Source organism: Eptesicus fuscus, chromosome 11 (assembly GCF_027574615.1).
Source record: "Eptesicus fuscus isolate TK198812 chromosome 11, DD_ASM_mEF_20220401, whole genome shotgun sequence".
NCBI lineage: Eukaryota > Metazoa > Chordata > Mammalia > Chiroptera > Vespertilionidae > Eptesicus > Eptesicus fuscus.
Window position 1 is genome coordinate 33,187,850 of NC_072483.1, and position 14,390 is coordinate 33,202,239.

A 14,390-nucleotide genomic window follows, 5' to 3' on the forward strand; every position below is an offset into this window, starting at 1 on the left:
AGTGGGCCTAAGCTGGCAGTCGGACGTCCCTCTCACAGTCTGGTACCCATAGCTCCTTACTGCCTGCTTGCTCACTGCATCTTACCACTCCGCTCACTGCTCCTTAGCACTGCTGTGAAGGCAGGAGAGGCTCCTGCCACTGTCGCTGCACTCACCAGCCATGAGCTCAGCTTCTGGCTGAGCAGCGCTCCCCCTGTGGGAGCAAACTGACCACTAGGGGGCAGCTCCTGTGCTGAGCGTCTGCCCCCTGGTGATAAGTGCACCTCATAGCGATCAGTCATTCCTCCGTTTGGTTGAATTGCATATTAGGCTTTTATTATATAGGATTATTGACTCTATTCCCCATGCTCTACTTTTCAACCCTATGATTATTTTTATAACTGGCAATTTGTACTTTTTAATCCCTTTCACCTTTTTAACTTTTTGCACTTGCTTGCTTTTTTCTCGATTCCTTTATTCTACTTGGGATTTAATTTTTTAAATACCCCAGATTTTACAAAGCACGGCAGTAGAATAAAAAACTGGAGTTTCTTTTCATACAAACTTATTTATTTGGATTTTTTTATATTTCAAATTATTGATACATTCAATAACAGTCACACTCGACATCCGAGTGCAAAAGGTTAACAAACCCCCCTCCCAAAATCTGGCCAACATCAAAATGTTCTTTGTATGTATGAGTTTATGTGTTATTTATCTTTATAATTCCCTTTGCCCTGACAAATTGGTCATGGGAATAAATGAAGGAAGGAATGAACAAGTGAATGAATGAATGAATGAATGAGGGGATGCACTGTTCCTGGGATGGATGCTGCTGGAACCGGGTGGAGATGGAGAGGCAGGTGGAAATGATAGTGTGATTATGAAGGATTGCAGTGCCGCCTGTGACGGGTCGCCTGAGGGCTCAGGGCTCACGTGGGCTGTGACCAGTATTTCTGTTCCGGTGGTGTGATTTTCCTCCTTTCAAGTTTTCCTCTGCCTCAATTAGAGGAGGTCTTCAGCGTCACAATTCTAATTAGCCCTAACTGGTTTGGCTCAGGGGATAGAGCTCGGCCTGCGGACTCAAGGGTCCCAGGTTCGATTCTGGTCAAGGGCAGTACCTTGGTTGCGGGCACATACCTAGTGGGGAGTGTGCAGGAGGCAGCTCTCTCATTGATGTTTCTAATTCTATCCCTCTCCCTTCCTCTCTGTAAAAAATCAATAAAATAATTTAAAAAAAGTTTTAAAAAATGTCAACCCTACTAATTAGCACGTTTTATTTGGCCCAAATGAGAGTCCCTGAAAGTGTGATTTGGAAAAAATAAATCTGGGGGGAGGAAATGGGGAGATGGAGGCACTCTGGCTGCATTGTTTTCTGTGTTGCCTTTCTGGTGCGCTGACTCGGATTCCTTATACCTGCACTCACTTATTCCCTCACCTTCGTGTACCCAGTGAGCCTGTGTGATTCCCTGCTGTGTTCTTGGCACCATCCTAAGCATTGAGGAGTCAAAGGTGACCAGGGCAGCATGGGCCTAGTGAGAGGGAAAGCGTCCCGCATTGTTCTGTAATCCCTGCACGCGCAGAGCTGCGGCAGCAGTGGGGAGCCGGAGCTGGGGCCTGGACGCCCTGCGGGAGCTGCCGGAGCTGCCTGCCCTGGGAGGTGGCCACTCCGTGCTAATAAACCCTTTAAAGCAGGGAAGGGCTGTTTAACAAAAAGAAGGCTCTCTTGGGGCCAAGTGGTCAAGACAACTCAAGTTCCACAGGTAAAATGCTGCCCTCTGCTGGAGAGCCGCAGAAATGCAGAGTTCAGCATGTTCCGATCTTAGAACCTCTATAGGCCAACCCACAGGCCATCATCTCCTGTCAGAGCCCTGGAGTAGGTGTGTGAACGCCCCGGACTGGAGCCCATGGTTGTAATCTGAGCTCCACCTCTGCCACCTTCCACCTCCTAGGGCAGGGCACGGAACCCGGCTATGCTGCTTCTCCTCGTTGGTGGAATGGGTAACGGTACAAATGAATTATTGGGTGTGAAGAATTTTAATACAGCGCTTGGTAGTGAGCACGAGATGAGTTATTTGTGTTTACTGCACTGAACGCTGGCAATGGATCTGAGCCCCTGAGTGACCCAGGGAACCCACTGAGAGCTCTGCTCGCCAGCCAGCGCGCCGTGGTCGGGACGTCCGGCCGAGGTTCACGGAACGTTGCTCCCTCTGCTTCAGTCTCCCTGGAGAACGTTTTGCTGGACGTGAAGGAGCTGCAGCGGGGCCTGGACCTGACCAAGCGCGAGTACAGCATGCACGACCACAACACGCTGCTGAGGGACTTCATCCTGGGCAACGAGGGCAGGCTGAAGACGCTGCAGGACGACGCCAAGATCGCGCAGGTCGGTTCCTGCGCCCTCCGCCCCACGAAGAAGTGGTGGGATCCCTCCAGGCCACCTGGGGGGTTGGCCCCGGATTTTAGGGGAAAATTGCCCTCTGTCGACGGAGGGTAGAATTCTTATGTAGCTCATGGTTATTGGGGAGGCAGTGTCTTCTCGGATATTGTACCTGGAAGGGCTCCTGTCCCTGTTCGTTGACCTCTCAAATTTGGGGTTTCATCCTCTTATGTAGAGTCCCCCCCTTCCTCCCCCCATCCCCTGCCAGGCTTCCTGTATGTGAGTCCCGTGTTCAGTTCAGCCCACACGTGTCAGGCTGTGCTCAGCAAAGCAGTGTCCCCAGTGCGTCTGGCTTCTGTAGTCCTACACACACTGGGCGGGCCGGCTACACGCGTGGGAAACAGCCAGAGGACTGCACGCGTCACCGAAGGGAAGGCAGTGTTGCGGGAACTCAGCAGGTGGACGCGGTTGATGGCTCCCGTTTGAGGCTGGCTGTCCTGGGTCACGGAAGAGTCAGGCAGACCTCGAGCGTCCCTGGTGCGGGGCTCCTGTAAGGAGCAGTGCAGCACCGAGTGGGGATTTTAAGTTTGAGTGGCTTCTAAGATCCCATTGGTTTCGAGTTCTGCCATGGCCTTAGGAAGCTCTTGAGAGGAATAGAATATTTGTGTGTATGGTGGTGTGGAGGTGTGTGTGTGTGTGGAGGTGTGTGTGTGTGTGGAGGTGTGTGTGTGTGTGGAGGTGTGTGTGTGTGTGGAGGTGTGTGTGGAGGTGTGTGTGTGTGGAGGTATGTGTGTGTGGAGGTGTGTGTGTGTGTGTGTGTGTAGATGTGAGTGTGTGTGTGTGTGAAGGTGTGCGTGTGTGTGGAACTGTGTGTGTGTGGATGTGTGTGTGTGTGTGTGTGTAGGTGTGTGTGTGTGTGTAGGTGTGTGTGTGTGTGTGTGGAGGTAGGTATGTGTGTGTAGGTGTGTGGAGATGTATGTGTGTGTGTAGGTGTGTGTGTATGTGTGTGTGTGTGGAGGTGTGTGTGTGTGTGTGGAGGTGTGTGTGTGTGGAGGTGTGTGTGTGTGTGGAGGTGTGTGTGTGTGTGGAGGTGTGTGTGTGTAGGTGTGTGTGTGTGGAGGTGTGTGTGTGTGGAGGTGTGTGTGTGGAGATGTGTGTGTGTGTGTGTGGAGGTGTGTGTGTGGAGGTGTGTGTGTGGAGATGTGTGTGTGTGTGGAGGTGTGTGTGTGTGGAGGTGTGTGTGTGTGTGTAGATGTGTGTGTGTGTGGAGGTGTGTGTGTGTGTGTGGAGATGTGTGTGTGTGTGGAGATGTGTGTGTGTGGAGGTGTGTGTGTGTGTGTAGAGATGTGTGTGTGTGGAGGTGTGTGTGTGTGGAGGTGTGTGTGTGTGGAGGTGTGTGTGTGTGTGGAGGTGTGTGTGTGTGTGGAGGTGTGTGTGGAGGTGTGTGTGTGTAGGTATGTGTGTGTGGAGGTGTGTGTGTGTGTGTGTGTGGAGGTGTGTGTGTGTGTGTGTGTGTGTAGATGTGTGTGTGTGTGTGTGTGGAGGTGTGTGTGTGTGGAGGTGTGTGTGTGTGTAGATGTGTGTGTGTGTGTGTGTGTGGAGGTGTGTGTGTGTGTGGAGGTGTGTGTGTGTGTAGATGTGTGTGTGTGTGTGTGTGTAGATGTGTGTGTGTGTAGATGTGTGTGTGTGTGTGTGTGGAGATGTGTGTGTGTGGAGATGTGTGTGTGTGGAGGTGTGTGTGTGTGGAGGTGTGTGTGTGTGTAGATGTGTGTGTGTGTGTGTGTGTAGATGTGTGTGTGTGTGTGTGTGTGGAGGTGTGTGTGTGTGGAGGTGTGTGTGTGTGTGTGTGTGTGTGTGTGGAGGTGTGTGTGTGTGTGGATGTGTGTGTGTGTGTGTGTGTGGAGGTGTGTGTGTGGAGGTGTGTGTGTGTGGAGGTGTGTGTGTGTGGAGGTGTGTGTGTGGAGATGTGTGTGTGTGTGTGTGGAGGTGTGTGTGTGGAGGTGTGTGTGTGGAGATGTGTGTGTGTGTGGAGGTGTGTGTGTGTGGAGGTGTGTGTGTGTGTGTGTGTAGATGTGAGTGTGTGTGTGTGTGAAGGTGTGCGTGTGTGTGGAACTGTGTGTGTGTGGATGTGTGTGTGTGTGTGTGTGTGTAGGTGTGTGTGTGTGTGTGGAGGTAGGTATGTGTGTGTAGGTGTGTGGAGATGTATGTGTGTGTGTAGGTGTGTGTGTATGTGTGTGTGTGTGGAGGTGTGTGTGTGTGTGTGGAGGTGTGTGTGTGTGGAGGTGTGTGTGTGTGTGGAGGTGTGTGTGTGTGTGGGGGTGTGTGTGTGTGGAGGTGTGTGTGTGTGGAGGTGTGTGTGTGTGGAGGTGTGTGTGTGTGTGTGTGTGTGGGGAGGTGTGTGTGTGGAGATGTGTGTGTGTGTGTGTGTAGGTGTGTGTGGGGAGGTGTGTGGAAGGTGTGTGGAGGTGTGTGTGTGTGGAGGTGTGTGTGTGTGTGTAGATGTGTGTGTGTGTGGAGGTGTGTGTGTGTGTGTGGAGATGTGTGTGTGTGTGGAGATGTGTGTGTGTGGAGGTGTGTGTGTGTGTGTAGAGATGTGTGTGTGTGGAGGTGTGTGTGTGTGGAGGTGTGTGTGTGTGGAGGTGTGTGTGTGTGTGGAGGTGTGTGTGTGTGTGGAGGTGTGTGTGGAGGTGTGTGTGTGTAGGTATGTGTGTGTGGAGGTGTGTGTGTGTGTGTGTGTGGAGGTGTGTGTGTGTGTGTGTGTGTGTGTAGATGTGTGTGTGTGTGTGTGTGGAGGTGTGTGTGTGTGGAGGTGTGTGTGTGTGTAGATGTGTGTGTGTGTGTGTGTGTGTGGAGGTGTGTGTGTGTGTGGAGGTGTGTGTGTGTGTAGATGTGTGTGTGTGTGTGTGTGTAGATGTGTGTGTGTGTAGATGTGTGTGTGTGTGTGTGTGGAGATGTGTGTGTGTGGAGATGTGTGTGTGTGGAGGTGTGTGTGTGTGGAGGTGTGTGTGTGTGTAGATGTGTGTGTGTGTGTGTGTGTAGATGTGTGTGTGTGTGTGTGTGTGGAGGTGTGTGTGTGTGGAGGTGTGTGTGTGTGTGTGTGTGTGTGTGTGTGGAGGTGTGTGTGTGTGTAGATGTGTGTGTGTGTGTGTGTGTGGAGGTGTGTGTGTGGAGGTGTGTGTGTGTGGAGGTGTGTGTGTGTGGAGGTGTGTGTGTGGAGATGTGTGTGTGTGTGTGTGGAGGTGTGTGTGTGGAGGTGTGTGTGTGGAGATGTGTGTGTGTGTGGAGGTGTGTGTGTGTGGAGGTGTGTGTGTGTGTGTAGATGTGTGTGTGTGTGGAGGTGTGTGTGTGTGTGTGGAGATGTGTGTGTGTGTGGAGATGTGTGTGTGTGGAGGTGTGTGTGTGTGTGTAGAGATGTGTGTGTGTGGAGGTGTGTGTGTGTGGAGGTGTGTGTGTGTGTGGTGGTGTGTGTGTGTGTGGAGGTGTGTGTGTGTGTGGAGGTGTGTGTGGAGGTGTGTGTGTGTAGGTATGTGTGTGTGGAGGTGTGTGTGTGTGTGTGTGTGGAGGTGTGTGTGTGTGTGTGTGTGTGTGTGTAGATGTGTGTGTGTGTGTGTGTGGAGGTGTGTGTGTGTGGAGGTGTGTGTGTGTGGAGGTGTGTGTGTGTGTAGATGTGTGTGTGTGTGTGTGTGTGTGGAGGTGTGTGTGTGTGTGGAGGTGTGTGTGTGTGTAGATGTGTGTGTGTGTGTGTGTGTAGATGTGTGTGTGTGTAGATGTGTGTGTGTGTGTGTGTGGAGATGTGTGTGTGTGGAGATGTGTGTGTGTGGAGGTGTGTGTGTGTGGAGGTGTGTGTGTGTGTAGATGTGTGTGTGTGTGTGTGTGGAGATGTGTGTGTGTGTGTGTGTGTGTGTGGAGGTGTGTGTGTGTGGAGGTGTGTGTGTGTGTGTGTGTGTGTGTGTGTGTGTGGAGGTGTGTGTGTGTGTAGATGTGTGTGTGTGTGTGGTGTGTAGGTGTGTGTGTGTGTGTGTGTGTGAGTGTGTGTGTGTGGAGGTGTGTGTGTGTGGAGGTGTGTGTGTGTGTGGAGATGTGTGTGTGGAGGTGTGTGTGTGGAGGTGTGTGTGTGTGGATGTGTGTGTGTGTGTGGAGGTGTGTGTGTGGAGGTGTGTGTGTGGAGGTGTGTGGAGGTGTGTGTGTGGAGGTGTGTGTGTGTGTGGAGGTGTGTGTGTGTGGGGGGGAGGTGTGTGGAAGGGCAGGGCCCAGAGATGGAGCCTGTGAGCCCTGCTCGCTCTGGCTGCCTCTGCCCGGCAGGGGAGGAAACCGGGGCTGCTGGGGCAGGTGAGGGAGCGCAGGGCCGGGGACTGGGGGCCCTGTCATCACCCTTCTTCGCGGCAGCTGTTTGCCCGGAGCGCCAGGTTCAGTTGCTGGAATGATGGGGTGAAGGGAAATTTGCTTTTTCATAGGACGCCTTTGATGATGTGGTGAAGTATTTTGGAGAAAACCCCAAGACGACGCCCCCCTCGGTCTTCTTTCCCGTGTTTGTCCGGTTTGTGAAGGCCTACAAGGTAACCGGGAGCAGGCTGCCCTCCAGCCTGCCTGGCCCTGTTTCCCAGGCGGGAGCCCTCCCGGAGCCGCCCTGGGTCTCAGCAGCTGTTTTCGGGCCGCGGAGCCGGTGGTCAGCCGAGGCAGGGGCCTCCGGCCTGTGGAGGCCGTGCTCCTGGCCGCAGCCCGTCAGGCTCCGTGTCCACCCAGCCAGCCGGGCTCAGCCTGAACACAGCCACGGCTGCTCCTGGGGGCAGTGAGAGGCTCCTCCGCCGTGGCTGCCTCGTTGACCTTTCACCCTCACAGGCATGTTAAAGGGCTTAGAAAACCCAGGCCTCCCCCAGGGGACTGAGCCTTGGCCTGTGGGTCCTGCCCAGGCGTCAGGCGCCTGGGGGATGGCGCTCCAAAGGGCGGTTGCTCTGCTTCTTCATGTGGACTAACCGGCCCGCCCCTTAAATGGGAAGCTCTCTTCGGCCTAATCCAGGCTACTGTCTTGAAAAAGCATGTGAGCCAAAGGGGCCTGAGTCAGAAGAATCTGTCCCTGGAGCAAGAGTGACAAGGAGGGCATTAGGGGATTGCAGTGCACGTAGGAGACACTGCATCCCATGTTCTCAGGCGTGTCTGCGCATATACATACCCTGGGTAGTGTCGGTGGCGGCAGGAGGGAGTGTGGTTGTGAAGGGAGGAGGGGCGTGTCAGGGTTATCTACATGTTTTGAGAAATACCCTATTGGAAATGGTAGGCTTTGGAGAACCATCCCGGGGCCTTTTACCGAAGCTCAGAAGATCACAGTCTTTAAGGCTCTCTTCTCAGCGTGGCCTCGTGTGGCAGTGATGTCACAAGCTGTGTGCACGTGGGGACTGTCCTTGGAAATGAGGATGAACCCTCCCAACCCAGCACTTAGTCCTGTGCAGGACACAGAGCCAGGAGCCCTGAGGTCACTGTCACGGGCTGCTGACTGGTGCCACGGGACACCCATCAGGCAGTGACGTCACAGGATGTGTTACCTGCCCTGGATGTCGCGTAACAACCTGCCAGCCTGACCCACCCGGGGAGTGGGGTTGTAGATTGTCATCCCTCCTTTCCCTTCTCACGTTCCGTCAACGTGAAACTTGAGAGGCATCAAAATGTAAACTTTTCTACCGATACAAGCTGGGTTGGAGTAACTGGTGTGTGTCTGTGAGCGGACCCTCAGCCTGAGTTAGATGACTTAGCCAGCTCCCAGCTGTGGGAAGTCTCTTTAGGGAGGCTGCCTTCGGAAGAGAGGATGCCAGGAGGGCTGAGTTGACATGAGCCTGTTTTATTTCTTGTCCTAAGTGGGTCGGACTAGTGACTCTGCCTGCCTTGGGCAGGAGCGGGCTGTGGGCAGAACCTAAGAGTGTCACTGGGTAAGGCCCCTGGAGGAGGCACGAGGAAAGGAATGGAGGCCTTCCCCTGACGGAGGGATCCAGAGGGGACTCTGCATGGGATAAATTACTACTCGGTTTTGAAGAGATGTCACAGAGACAGACAGTGAAACCCCGAGCCCGTGTGACGTACAGGCACCAAATGTAGATCTGAACCTTCTTGCACTCACTCTCATTCCTGGCTCCCCGAGGACTCTCTCAGAATGACTTTTTAGAATCTTGACTGCTGCCATCCCCGCTGACGCGTCTTTGATTCTTTTGACGTACCCAGCAAGCGGAGGAGGAGAACGAGCTGAGGAAGAAGCAGGAACAGGCGCTCATGGAGAAGCTCCTGGAGCAGGAGGCTCTGCTGGAGCAGCAGGACCCAAAGGTGAGGGTGCCCCGCCCTGCCCTGGCGGCTCCTGGGAGCGAGCAGGAGAGACGGGCAGCAGACCGGGCTTGCCCAGGACCCTTGCCGCTTCCTCCTAGGGCCCGGCAACTTGGCAGCTGGACATTTGCTCATTCATTGCTTTGTTTAGCAAAGACTGGCATGAGGCCGAGAGCATGTTTGTGTAGCCTTCCTAAGGTTACAGAGATCTCGGACGCAAAGCTTGGCTGGTGTACTGTACGGAGAGGCCGTGCCGGATGATTGGACTGCTTGTGTCCAGGGAAGGCCACTGGTGCCACTGGTGCTGGCCTTGCTGGCTGGAGGGCGTTGCCAGGAAGAATGGGGTGGCGGGGGGGGCATGCCATGAAGGGAGGCGTCGTAGGTAAAGACCATAAAGGCCGCAGGTCAAAGCGTTCTTCGTCTCGATCCTCTGCAGCCGAGTTTAAGCCGTCAGTGGTTATCGCCGTAGGACCCACCCTTCCCATTGCCACCGGCTGGACTTGTGTGTTCCTCAGTGAGTTTGTCTTCTTCCCAGAAGCTTTCTGGTTTCCTCCGTTTGAGCACAATGCGGGCTGGTGCTGCTTGTGTGTTTGGTGGAGGCTCAGACACGTTTTGGATTTTCTCAAACCTCCGATGGGTGCTTGGCCCCACTAATCTCTGCCTTGCTTCTTCCTTCTCAGTCTCCTTCTCACAAGTCAAAGAGGCAGCAGCAAGAATTAATTGCAGAATTAAGAAGGCGTCAAGTTAAAGATAACAGACACGTATACGAAGGGAAGGATGGTGCCATTGAAGATATCATCACAGGTAAAGGATACTTCCTCGCGGTGGCCCGTGGAGATCCCGCCGGCCTCACCGGGCCGGCCGCCTGCAGGTTTCGCTGCTGCTTGTCCAGGGTTTCCAGTTCTTCAGTGACTTTAATCAGACCCAGAATTGTGCAGAGACTCTGCTAGTGTTTGAAGTATATTATAGTAGCCCGTGTACTGCCTGTCAGAGAAGCCCACAAACTCTGAAAAATCTCATTTCTCAATATCATTGGGGGGTGGGGGGGAAATCTCATTTCTCGGTATCATTGGGGGGCAAAAATCTCATTTCTCAATATCATTGAGGAAAAAACTCTCATTTCTCAATATTATTGGAACCCTTTAGATTTCACTGGGGCTCCTTCTCCTAACAGTTTTCCACTGTCTTCCATTAGTCACGTGCTCCATTTCCTTCCTCGCGGCCACTCCTTCCCTGATTAATAAAGGCTCTGGCAAGACCCATTCGAGGTCTGTACTAACACTAACCACAGTCAGTGCAGATGTCGCCAGCGTGCTCTGTAAAAGCCCCTTTACTCCTTCCAAGGAACTGAAGACAAGAGCAAATCAGGGGCTGGTGCTTCCATCCAGAAGAGCCGTGCCTGACCCGGCTTGGTTCTTGCTGATTAAGTCGTAGCCTAACGCTTCCTGCTGGAACCAACTCTGTAGAGTTTCTGCCTTCCCTCCTAGCAGATCAGACAGCAGTTTGGGCCACTGGCTTGTGGCCATGGCTGGAAGTGACATCCTTTGCATGTCTGTTGCATATGGATCCTATTTATCAGCTTCCAAGCTGCTTAAACGTTTTATTGGGAGAAATATTTTAAGCATGAAAAAATGTGGAGAATGTATGAGTTCTCACGTACCCACCACCCATTAACCATTTTCAGCTCAGGGCCAGCCAGTCTTATGACATGCCTGCTCCTACCTACTCCCCATCCCCAACCTCTGGGATTATTGTGAGGCAATTCCAAGACAAAACAGTTTCATATGGAAATATTTCAGTATGAACCTTCGAAAGATAAGGACTCATTAATAAAGCAAACATGCCCATAGTACCATTACCATACACCTCCTAAAAACTGTTCCTTGATATACAATGTCTCGTCATTATTCACATTTCCCCAACTGTCCTAGTTTTTACAAACTCTTAGACTTTTTTAATTCTTCCACTTATGACGTCCCATTTCTTGTGAAAGCTTAGTCAGCATTTGTAAATAAGGATCCCAAACTGCCGAAACCACAGATTTTCCACCCGCAATAAAATACTAAAACGGAAGTCAACGAGGAGTCCCTTGCCCAGAGTTACGCAGAGTAAGTTCTGAGTGGCTGGTGAAGATGCCATGTGTGTCCACGGTACAGACGTATTCTGTGCATACCTGCCTGCCGGTACCTCAGGTTCACCCTGCAGGGGTCTGTGGCTGCTCCCAGAGAAAGCCCCATGGTTTAGCGTCTGTCCTTGCCTCCCACACTGAGGGAGACGCTCTGCTCTGAGCTGGACCAGGAACGGACCTCCTCGGGTAAACGCCTCTGACCCTCAGTGCTGCCGGATTAACTTGTTACAGAGAAGCATCCAGCCTCGCACATTAAGAACTTGAGTTCCTTTTCGTTAGTCTGTTCTCCATCTCAGTGACACCTGGCTTGTAAACTGAGCAAAACGTATAGTTTTTACTCGCCTGACCTAATCATGGACCTGTCGTGGGAGGGGACAGTGCGTATCTGCCTGTGGAGCATTCTTTACTGTCCTTGGAAGAGCTTCCATTTTGTAACCCGCGACCAAGCCCAGATTGAGTAGCTTAGATTTGATGAGCTCGCTTGGGTATGTCACTGCCCTCCCCCTTTCCTGCCTCCCTCCCCTCCCTCTCCCCCTCCCCAGGTATGATTAACAAAGCACTAACTGTGTACTAATGCGGTAGATTTTGGCTTCTCACTCTCTTCTGTTTGTCCTGTTCGGCTGTCGTCTTCGATGCAGTGCTGAAGACTGTGCCCTTCACTGCTCGCACCGCCAAGCGTGGCTCTCGGTTTTTCTGCGAACCTGTTCTCACTGAGGAGTACCATTACTAAACTATTACTCTTTCTCACCTGATGCTCTGAAAAGGTTGCTACAGATTTTTTTTTTACCTCCTATCACCCTCTGTATGTCTTGTCTGTCCGGACCAGCATGGAACTGCCATCTCCATGTGTTGTGTTTTATGTCGTCTTCACGCTGCACGGTTTTGCATTTCAGCCGTAAGAGCTTTCTCGCTGCCACTCTCAATACATCTGAATCCACATTGCCGTGACAGTCTGGGTGTGTGTGAGTTGAATGAAAAGGATTGCTTGCAGAAAATTTTCAGAAAAGTAATAAATAGAGCACTTCTTTGAGAATCGGGATTGGTTCCCACTAGGTTGCCTATAAGATTTTTGGACTAATATATTTGAACAAAAACTAATAGTCATTAATAATAATAGCTACTATACCTAACATTTATTGAGCACGTACTGTGTTCTAACAGGTTTCCGGATATTAAACCAGCCTTTATTTCGTACTCATTCCCCATGCTTTGATAGTATACAGAAAGCATGTCAATCTCAAAGGCTAACCACGGGCCAAATAAACGAGGCATGCGGCCCGCGAGTTTGACATGCTTGGTATGTAGGCACTCAGCATGCAAGGTGCTCTAAGTTGCAAAATGCTTTTCAGAAGGAACTGTGAACTATGCACAGCTGTAAACTGGGCCTCCAGGGTTTTATGCAGTGATAGTCGTCATCCACAGTGTCATGGGGAACGTGGTACCAGCTTAACCCAGGGAGGCCTTTGACCTAGAAGCCTGTATAAGCTGACATAAGGCAATCCATAGCTTTATACCCACCCCTTTTCCCTCTGAGTTCAGTAACCAGCAGTTCTGTGTTGCAGTAAGGCTGTGAGGCAGGAGGTGAAAACCAAGGCTCAGGAGCCCCTCACTGTCTCATGTTGTTCATGCTCCTTCACTATGTTCCATGTCAAACCCAGGGCATTTCTTCTGTGATGAGACTCTATCTGGGCCTGCTTCTTTGGTCAGAATGGTGGTACCAGATACTAATAGCAGTTACCTATCTTCGGAAAATGCCACTGAATTAAAAAAGAGAAAGATAAAATATTACCAAGAAGTCACTGCCTGGGCTTAGATCCTGATGCCTGGATGAGGAACAAACTTCTCTGCAGTGCCTGGTTGACTAGAGAAGAGACTAGGGCTGCACACAGTCTCATCGGCCGTTGCTGTGGTTGGACCCCCGTGCCAAGATTGACATGGAACTGCTGCGTGTTTATTTTGTGACATGAAACCCTCTGTAATCAACTCATGTATGTTCCTCTGTCTCTGAAGATGTGAAAGGATGTGGTGTGTGGTTCCTGCTCTGAGTGTACTTACCCACCAGCGCTTATTAACAAGGCTGGAAACTGTTACCTCCTTGGCTATTGTTGACCGTCAGTGTTGCTGTTGGATTGTCTATCATTCTGGAGCCAGACTTCAAAGCAGCTTGGATCTGGGTGGTCAGCGACCGGGATGGGAAGAACGCTTATCTTCTCCCGTTTTATCTAACAACCTCTTGTCGTGACGGCCTCCCACCCTCACCCTCTGTTGGCTGACATGCCCGGGAATGTTAAGCACTAAGTTGAATTGCTTTTCGTTTTCATTCCATTTTTATTTAACCATCATTTTGTGTTTTTGTTTTTTTTCTGTTTAGCTTTAAAGAAGAATAATATCACTAAATTTCCAAATGTTCACTCGAGGGTAAGGATTTCTTCTAGCACACCGGTGGTGGAGGATACACAGAGCTGGCAAGCATCACTTTTTACTTAGCTTCCTCCTCTCTCTGTATGCAGATCAGTGGTTTCAATCTATGGCCCAGGGTAATACTGGAGAGAGTCTACCAGGGAGAAGTCTTTGTACCTCACTCTCAATGACGTGAGGCCGGGCCTCTCTGTTGTACTCTTTCTGGCCTGCTTCCGTATTCTCACGTATGATGGCTTGGGCAAGGGTTGTCGCTGATTACTGTGATTGCTTTGGGTGGTAGGCTGTCCCTTACCCCCTTCTTAGCTTTGAGTTATTCGGTTAACCCCATTTTTATCTGAAGACATTGAGAGCCAGTCCTGGCCAGAGAACACCATCTGTAGCCTTTGGAGAAGGATTAGGATCTTTAAAATTAATTGCTTGGAGGGCTCAGGAATCACAGAAAGGCAGGTCCCTGCGTATCCTTAGCCAGAAGTGGGATTCTAGCCTTCCTACCCCTCTGCCAGGAAGCAGTCTCCAGAGGATCAGGGTATGCAAACCTGTGCTTTGCTTGCATTTAGCAGTAGGACAGGGTCACAAATCCCAACGAGCCCAGAGCTGGTGGGCCCTGTACGGAATGAGAGCACCATCTTGCACTCGGCTCCAGCTTGTGTTTGCCTGCTGAGAGTTTGGGTCCAGTAATGCCAGATCCTCCAGTTTTCCAACCAAAGTCAGAAACGCTGACTTTTATGTCAATTACCAGTTTAAATATCAGGAAACAGTACTTAAAAATGTAAGTCAAGGTCAAACATTCTATTGTTTTTGTGTTTCCCCTTCTAAAGGTAGAATGTTTCCTAACAAATAAAAAGTACTAAATTAATGAAAGGGAAATGTCTAAAACAAAACAAGGGGAATAAGTATGAAGCCTACTTTATTTTTCCCTATATCCTGACTCCATCAAAAGGAAAGCATGCTTCATACTTAGAGTTCTTATTACTCAAATAAAATTCCTCTTGTTCGTCCCACGTTATTCCTCCAGAGCAATGCCTGCTTGAACTAATATGCAACGAGCCATTTTAAAAATAACAGGCATTCCATTCTGCTGTGCATTTGCAATACAAATTGGAGAATGCAGGAGGACCCATATAACTTCTCCCCTGTAATGAAAAACCAAAAATATTGGTGGCAGGAAAGAATGTTCAG

The 14,390-nt window shown here is 51.0% G+C and overlaps 1 protein-coding gene across 4 annotated transcripts in view; it reads left to right on the plus strand.

The window, feature by feature from the left end:
• FMNL2 (formin like 2) overlaps positions 1-14,390 on the plus strand; it is a 309,881-nt gene that overhangs the window by 293,897 nt on the left and 1,594 nt on the right. Inside the window, exons 22-26 of one of the 4 annotated variants that reach the window (XM_054723486.1) lie at positions 2,199-2,362; positions 6,811-6,912; positions 8,567-8,665; positions 9,343-9,466; positions 13,162-13,208. In XM_054723486.1, coding sequence (XP_054579461.1) covers positions 2,199-2,362; positions 6,811-6,912; positions 8,567-8,665; positions 9,343-9,466; positions 13,162-13,208 — 536 coding nt within the window. Of the gene's footprint in view, positions 1-2,198; positions 2,363-6,810; positions 6,913-8,566; positions 8,666-9,342; positions 9,467-11,428; positions 11,554-13,161; positions 13,256-14,390 lie in introns of those variants that run through there. The other 3 variants (XM_054723484.1, XM_054723485.1, XM_054723483.1) reach the window with 3 other exon arrangements.